The sequence below is a fragment of the Gadus chalcogrammus genome, chromosome 23 (assembly GCF_026213295.1).
Source record: "Gadus chalcogrammus isolate NIFS_2021 chromosome 23, NIFS_Gcha_1.0, whole genome shotgun sequence".
Lineage (NCBI taxonomy): Eukaryota > Metazoa > Chordata > Actinopteri > Gadiformes > Gadidae > Gadus > Gadus chalcogrammus.
Window position 1 is genome coordinate 18,534,827 of NC_079434.1, and position 7,575 is coordinate 18,542,401.

The following is a 7,575-nucleotide window of genomic DNA, read 5'->3' on the forward strand; positions in this document are numbered from 1 at the left end:
TGTGTGTGTGTGTGTGTGTGTGTGTGTGTGTGTGTGTGTGTGTGTGTGTGTGTGTGTGTGTGTGTGTGTGTGTGTGTGTGTGTGTGTGTGTGTGTTGCATGTGCTTCCACACAACCTGCCTCTTCCTGTGTGTGTGTGCGACGTGTGTGTGTGTGTGTGTGTGTGTGTGTGTCTGTGTGCCCGCGTGTACATTAGTCAACATCAATAAGATAACATTGTCTATTGTATCAATAATGTGGTTATTAAGTCACAGACCACATTTATTTTCTCTCACCTACTACAGTCATTATGTTAATTACCAATCCTGTGTTGAGGTTTTTGAGTTAAGCGACACCCCGCTATGACATAAGTTACGGGGGTCAGGCTTTGTTTAGGTTTGTCTCTCCCCCCCTCCCCCCCTCTCCCTCCCCCCTCCCTCTCCAAAGGGCAGCAGGTTGAAGTGGAAGGCGGTCACGTGTCAGTAGGCTCTGCCTGCTCCCTTTCCCAGCCGTGTTTTTAGCACGTAGCATCTCTCTATCAGCGGGCCCCATTCCAGGGGCCCCTCTGCCCCGCCGCTCTGAGAGCCGCGAGGACGCTGGAGGCCCTCTGGGGGCCACATTCACGAGACATACTGTACAGATGTCTCGTGAATGATCGGCTGACCTGTTGTCACCGCGGCACGGCCACTGGAAATTTGATCTGCAGCCTAAGCTTAGCTTTAGCTGTTAGCATCACGATCACACATACGTCAACAAGCGACAACAAATATACAAGATAACGAATTATCAGCTTTCCGGCTGTGATGGATTGTTCTGCCGGACGTTAATCCATCCGGAAAAAAAGCCAATTTTTGAGGCGTGAAAAGAAGATAAAAGGCTGCTTTCCAAATAGCATACTTTTTATTTTTACTTGTAGCATGTACTGCTGCTTCCCTTACAAAGTACCAGTACTGTTGCACACAGCATGCATACAATTTGGACACCACAGTTGATGTCTCTGATCAGCACAGCTGTAGTGCCACCCATCGACTTCAACCGGCTCCGGGGATGTGACGTCACTTCTGCCGCTGAGGATTGTGGGGCAGAACAGCCTGAAGCAGAGGCCTAAAGTCTTCTGACTGAAATACTGCGAAATGCGTCGAATATAGAACAACGTCCTATAATTTTGGGTGTACTAAATTTTCCATAATTTGTATTGGGACACACTGAATCCGTTTCTGGTTTACTCAATAGTACGGCGGTATGGGTCGTGGAACGCCGGGAATGTCTTTACTGGTATAATTCTGCGACGGTAACGTCACGTGCTTTTTACCCGTTCAGCAGCAGCAAGCCGGAGCCGGAGAAGCGGGAGGAGGCACCGATGTGCGAGGTCCACCCGGAGGAGCGGATCAACATCTACTGCGTGACACACGCCCTGCCCACCTGCTCCATGTGCAAGGTGTTCGGGGCGCACAAGGACTGCGAGGTGGCCCCCCTCACCAGCGTCTACCAGACCCAGAAGGTGAGTCATCTGGAGCCCAGAACCCCAAAGCCTGAACCATGCACCTCCAACCTTGAACCCTTAACCCCTTGAACCCCGAACCCTAAACCTCAAACCCCGAACCTTGAACTTGAACCCCGAACTTGAACCCCGAACTTGAACCCCAAACTTGAACCCCAAACTTGAACCCCAAACTTGAACCCCAAACTTGAACCCCAAACTTTAACCCCGAACTTGAACCCCGAACTCTGAACCCTGAACCCTGAAGTTGAACCCTGAACCCTGAAACTCGAACACTTGAACCCTGAGGGTTTGACGGTCAGGAAGGCCTGTAAACACCTTTGACCGTCAGTGTTAGAAAAAATTATTAAGAGTAACAGAGGTTAGATGCAACGTTTGGATACTATAAAAATAACATTAAAAAAACATTGTAATTCACCATTTCACAGCGTGCAAGATTATATCCACACGAAACGGCGTATTGGCCCATATGGCTGAAGGAGAACTCCTCCGGACTCTGGCCGTGTGTTTCCCGCCTCCAGTCCGCTGACGGCAGCCTCCCACTCTGAGCACCAACACTTCAGACTAACTCCCCGTTTCACAGCGTGTGCCGGTGGCTCCTCCCTCCGTATCGCCGCTCCCTGCTTTATGGCCTCCATATGGCTGAAGGGGAGCGGTGTGTTGTTTGCGTGCGCTGCGGTGCTTTATGTGCGTTCCGTCCTCCCAGACGGAGCTCAATGACGGGATAGCCATGATCGTCGGCAACAACGACCGGATGCAGGGCATCATCAGCCAGCTGGAGCTGGCCTGCTCCACCATCGAGGTCAGTGTTCTCGGGTCTCCTCGCTGCACGTTGGGCCGTTCACTTACACAGCGGAGGGGCCCTCGGGGGTCCTTGAAGACACACGCACCCCGCTCACCTTTCTGCCTACATATACGCACACACGCTCCCAGAACCTGACCGGGTAGCCCCGCCCATCAGCCAATTCTGCCGGCAATTCGAGTTCGCCCTGCATAAGGGTCTGGAGAAGAGCAATACATTTCTTTCTAGGTCGGATAAGTTTTTGCGGGAGCCAATCACCAAGCTGGCTTTTCCCTTTGGCGCGCTATTTGCTGGTTTAACACAATAACACGACAGGGAAGCGGCGGCAAGCAGCCAATCGCAATACAGAGTCAGTTGAACTAGGCCCGTTGATCACGCCTCTTGTGCTGAAGAAAACTGACGGCAGCTTCCCCAGACCAACGTGCAACCCACAATTTACCTTGGTCTGGCAATAGCCAGGCTATCAAAGAACTACAATGCTGGGGACTTTTACTTTGTTATGCTGGCGTTACGTGCGTCCTCACACGTCTGCGACATCGGAGGTCAAAGTGAAAGTCTAAGTGAAGACGGATAAGTAAGATGGACATTTTCTGAGCGTTAAAAGAGGCTTTCTCTGTCTCTCTCGGACACGTGCAGTCGGCTCGTCTTTCCATGTCGCGTTGTGACGTCTGTAGCCAGTAACACACAGCATGATGTGCTCTTAGCATTCTGTGGGGGGACAATGTCAGCTTGCTGATGATTGGTGGAGACCGCACAGCCCTCTGATTGGTCACACACACACCACATCGTAGTTGAGTGTGAGGACAAGCATGATGACGATGATGATGATTGTGATGATGATGATGATGATGGTGGAGGCGATTTATGAGAATGAATGTGATCACACCAGGAGGCACCTAGGCGCCCCCTGTTGTGGGACACCCTGTGTGGTTGTGGCACCCTCTGTGGGTGCCACAACTCTCCCAGTCGCGCCCAAACAAAAAGGTGTTAGGGGACTAGTATTACGTGGAAAACTTGATGGCCAGAGCTGCATCGACGTACGGTCATCACTCTCAGTGACGATGGTGTACCAGGAACCATTCATACAGATTGGCTGTGTGTGTGTGTGTGTGTGTGTGTGTGTGTGTGTGTGTGTGTGTGTGTGTGTGTGTGTGTGTGTGTGTGTGTGTGTGTGTGTGTGTGTGTGTGTGTGTGTGTGTGTGTGTGTGTGTGTGTGTCCGTGTGTCCGTGCTCTAAAAAAAATAAAACATGTAACCTGATATTTTTATAGCGCTGATCCAAATTCTCTGACACTTAACCCGACAAAACAACAATAATCAGACCAGAGTGTTCTGCTGTGTGTGCCTGAAAGAATGTGTGAGATTACGTATGCCTGTGTGTGTGCGCCTGTGTGTGTGTGTGTGTGTGTGTGTGTGTGTGTGTGTGTGTGTGTTAATATGTGTGCGTTCATGCGTGTGCGTGGGTGTGTGTATACACTTGCCTACAAACAACCTTCCTCTTCTTGTGTGTATGTGTGTGTGTGTGTGTGCCTGCGTGTGTGTGCGTATGTGTGTGTGTGTGGGTATGTGCGTTCATGCGTGTGCGTGGGTGTAAACACACGTGCCTCCCCGCAACCTTCCTCTTCCTGTGTGTCTGTGTGTGTGTGTGTGTGCGTGCGCGTGCGTGTTGTGCGCGTGCGAACCGCAGGAGAACAGCCGGAGGCAGAAGACCCTCATCTGTGAGAAGTTCGACGCGCTGTTCAACGCGCTGGAGGAGCGGAAGCAGAGCCTCGGCCAGCGGGTGACGGCGGAGCAGGAGGAGAAGCTGGGCTACATCCGGGGGCTGACCCAGAGGTACGGGGCCCACCTGGAGGACAGCTGTCGGGCCGTGGAGACGGGGATCACCGCCATGGAGGAGCCGGAGATGGCGCTCTTCCTCCAGGTACCAGCCTCAGGGCTCCACTGGTTCGATTCAGTTCAGTTGTATTTGTATCGCTCTTAATCACAGGTACAGTCTCAAAGTGCTTGACAGCCCGTATATCTATGACCCCCCCCCCCCCCCCCTCACTGTAGCCCCCCAGAGGGCAAGAAAAAACAAAATAAACAAGGAAGAAATCTTGAGAAGGAACGCAAAGAGGGGGATCCGTCCTTCAGAGTGGGGGATCCCTCCTTCAAAGAGGGGGATCCCTTCTTCAGAGTGGGGGGTCCCTCCTTCAGAGTGGGGGGTCCCTCCTTCAGGGTGAGGGGGTCACTCCTTCCAGGGCTGATCAGGAGTGCAATGGGTGCCATAGTTGACATACATACGTACATATATATTATATACCGGTACATACTGGCAAAACCCTTTAAATGGGTGACAGGGTGCTGGCCGGTTAACCATGAGGCGAGTCATCCAGTTGTAGTCACTGCGATATGCCAGGCACCCAGTCACCGCAACATGACACATGATTCACACATTCAGCATCGGTGGTCACTGGTCACTGGGAGGGGCCAACAGCAGGGTTCGAACTACGGAGGGGTTTGGGGGGGTCTGACCCCCTCGAATGGGATTTGGACCCCTCCAAAAGGGACTAAAACGACAGTTTGGGGGGGATACTGAAATACTTGATGTGTTAAAAAAATTACAAGTGTTGGGTTATGTAGTGTTTCTCCCTCTGTGCTCATCATGCAAGGAATAATCTAATGTCATACGATTTCAAACACCCCTTCAGTGGACTGTACCTTTTCTGCGCCTTCAGCATCTTTTGACTTATATTTCACTCGACTATTGCTCCAATACGAAACACTGGCAGTGATGCCAAATTATGTGAAAAACTATATATTGCATTATAGTTTAGCGATAAATTTAGCGATATAATGTACGTCCTTATTTCAGTTAGGGGAGTAAGCTAATTGATTTCAACGCCAGGAGGAGTGGCGTTATGTCCATGCGTGACACAGTGTTTATGCTCTGCAATCGCCCCTGTAATATGGCCTTGATCGTCACTGTAGGTGTCGGTCCGAAGGAGGCGGCCCATGATGAATGGATATTGTAACGTCAGTGGGGTTGGTTCAGGGTTCACTCGTTGTCAGTCACGTCAGTTAGCCTGCAGCTCGCCACTGCCCCTACCTGCAGGTCACGGGAATGAGCAATCGTGAAAATGCTCCCATAATCCTTTCTTGATTAAGTTGGTGTTTGTTGATTAAGATATCTGTTAGCATGTGTTTCTTTCTTCAGAATTAGCTACCTGGTAAAGGCATTTTATACGATTTCATTAGAATGTAGGCTACACACCGTGAGTGTGTAATGATGTAGGTATGAATATAGAGGCAGGGCTTTCTAATGAGACCATCGCCCACTGTGTGGAAATTCTGACCCCCCCCCCGCCGAAGTTGGTGGGGTACTTCGAACACTGGCCAACAGTGAGGACTGGGACAGCTGTGTGTGGTGTAGAAGATGGTTGTGTTGGGGTGAGATACGTGTGGTTAAATGCAGGCAGGGTCTAGACCTCCTGCTCACGAGGGTCTACAGGCAGGTGGCGGACCCGGGAATCGAACCCAGGGCTTTCGTCTGGGACTTTTGGTTTTCTTCGTGTTCCTTCATTGTATTTTCTTACCCTGCGTCTGTCTTTTGTTTCTCTCCAAAGGCGGCGAAACCTCTCCTGAAAAAGTGAGTTTGCGAGCGTTGCACATTTTTTAAAGTCATTCCTGATTGGGCGAAGCGTCAGTACTGAAGTACGGACGCACGCAGACCCGTAATAACCCCTGGGTTCATGATGTCAGGCTGACAGACGCCGCGAGCACCGCCCACCTGGAAAAGGTGGAGCCCGGCTACGAGAACATGGACCACTTCACGGTCAGCTTCAGCAGGGAGCGCCAAGCCCTAAGCGCCATCGACTTCATCCACGGTAGACACACACACTCACCCCTACACACACGCATGCACGCACGCACGCACGCACACACACACGCACACACGCACACTCATACACATCAAGTCCTTGAAACCCTGTTGACTCTTGTTCCCTCCCCAACCTCCATCACACCTTTCGGACCAACAGACGAGGAAGAAGAGGAAGACGACGAAGAGGGGGTCGACGTGGACCCCGCTGGCAGCCCGGCGGTCGCCACGGCTACGCCATCCCAGCCGATCCCCTCCGCACAGACTGGATCCCTCCCTAGCGCACCCAAGACCGCCTCCACCTCAACGTAGCCGTCGTCGGCTCGTTGGACTCAGGCGGTATCCACGGTTACGAGACTGTGTGTGTACCAGGGTGTGGGGTCGGAGGTGGGAGGTGTAGTTTTTATGAAATAAGTTTTACTGTTTAACTTGACTAAAATGGGAGACTGTGTCCCCCTGTCTCAGTAGGAGCACGTCTTCATGATGGACAGCCCCCCCTGTGTGTGAAGGGATTCTGTGATGATGTCCCTCAGCTGAGGTTCTTTGTCATATAAAGTGATGAGTGGAGGGTTTGTTAAGTTTTGTTATTTGTAAAGGAGGAAATGTCAGGTCAACACGTGACGCTAATGTGCCTGGCTGAACTTCTTCAACGACAGTGCAATCTTTTAGGGGGCACTCTTTGTTAGGCACTTTTTTGTACACGTAAACTGATGTCCTTTTTATCAGTTGGATCCGTTAGCATTAGCACAAGATGGCCGCCTAATTGGCCCACGTTCTCCATGCACCACTGGTGACGTTTACCTCCGTTCACGGCTCCGTGCACAGAGCTCACTAGACACCTTAGTCTCCACATTGGTATGAAGTGGGAACGTTTTCCCCTCGGAGAACCCATCTGGCTCTGGCTGTTATCAATCCTTTTTAATTGTCATTGGGCATTCCAACGTAAAGGAAGAATAAACTTTGTTACTCACTAAAGCCGTGTGTTCTGGGTAATGTCTGTTAATTAAAGGTTTGCTTGCCGTGTTCCCATTCGCTTTCACCTCATGTTTAATCGGTGTATGACGTAGGGAATGGACCTCTCTCTCTCTCTCTCTCTCTGTCTCTCTGTCTCTCTGTCTCTCTGTCTCTCTGTCTCTCTGTATGTGTGTGTCTGTGTAAAGACACTGGCCAAAGCAATATTCTGTTCCTAACATATTTTGATTTAATTTTGTATGAAAGCTTTACCGCCCAACCACCAGACTTCAATGTAAAACTATCGGCTCATGCTGTCAGGCATCTTAACTGGAGGGAGATGACATCTCCCACTGCGGTGGTCCGTCCCGCCGCCCTCTCCTCCTCCTCCTCCTCCTCCTCCTCCTCCTCCTCTATTGGTAACCTCAACTATTCTATTTTTTTTAGCAGAAATCTGGTGGTGAATCCCTTCAACCTAAGGAGGG

General features: G+C 51.0%; 1 protein-coding gene across 2 annotated transcripts in view; it reads left to right on the plus strand.

Moving 5' to 3' along the window:
- Positions 1–7,149, plus strand: part of LOC130377441 (tripartite motif-containing protein 55-like) — an 8,943-nt gene extending 1,794 nt beyond the window's left edge. The window contains exons 3-8 of one of the 2 annotated variants that reach the window (XM_056584591.1): positions 1,302–1,479; positions 2,186–2,281; positions 3,968–4,201; positions 5,886–5,908; positions 6,022–6,146; positions 6,300–7,149. In XM_056584591.1, the coding sequence (XP_056440566.1) occupies positions 1,302–1,479; positions 2,186–2,281; positions 3,968–4,201; positions 5,886–5,908; positions 6,022–6,146; positions 6,300–6,451 (808 nt within the window). In that variant the 3' untranslated portion in view covers positions 6,452–7,149. Of the gene's footprint in view, positions 1–1,298; positions 1,480–2,185; positions 2,282–3,967; positions 4,202–5,885; positions 5,909–6,021; positions 6,147–6,299 lie in introns of both variants that reach the window. The other variant, XM_056584590.1, reaches the window with a different exon arrangement.
- Positions 7,150–7,575: the final 426 nt, after the last annotated feature.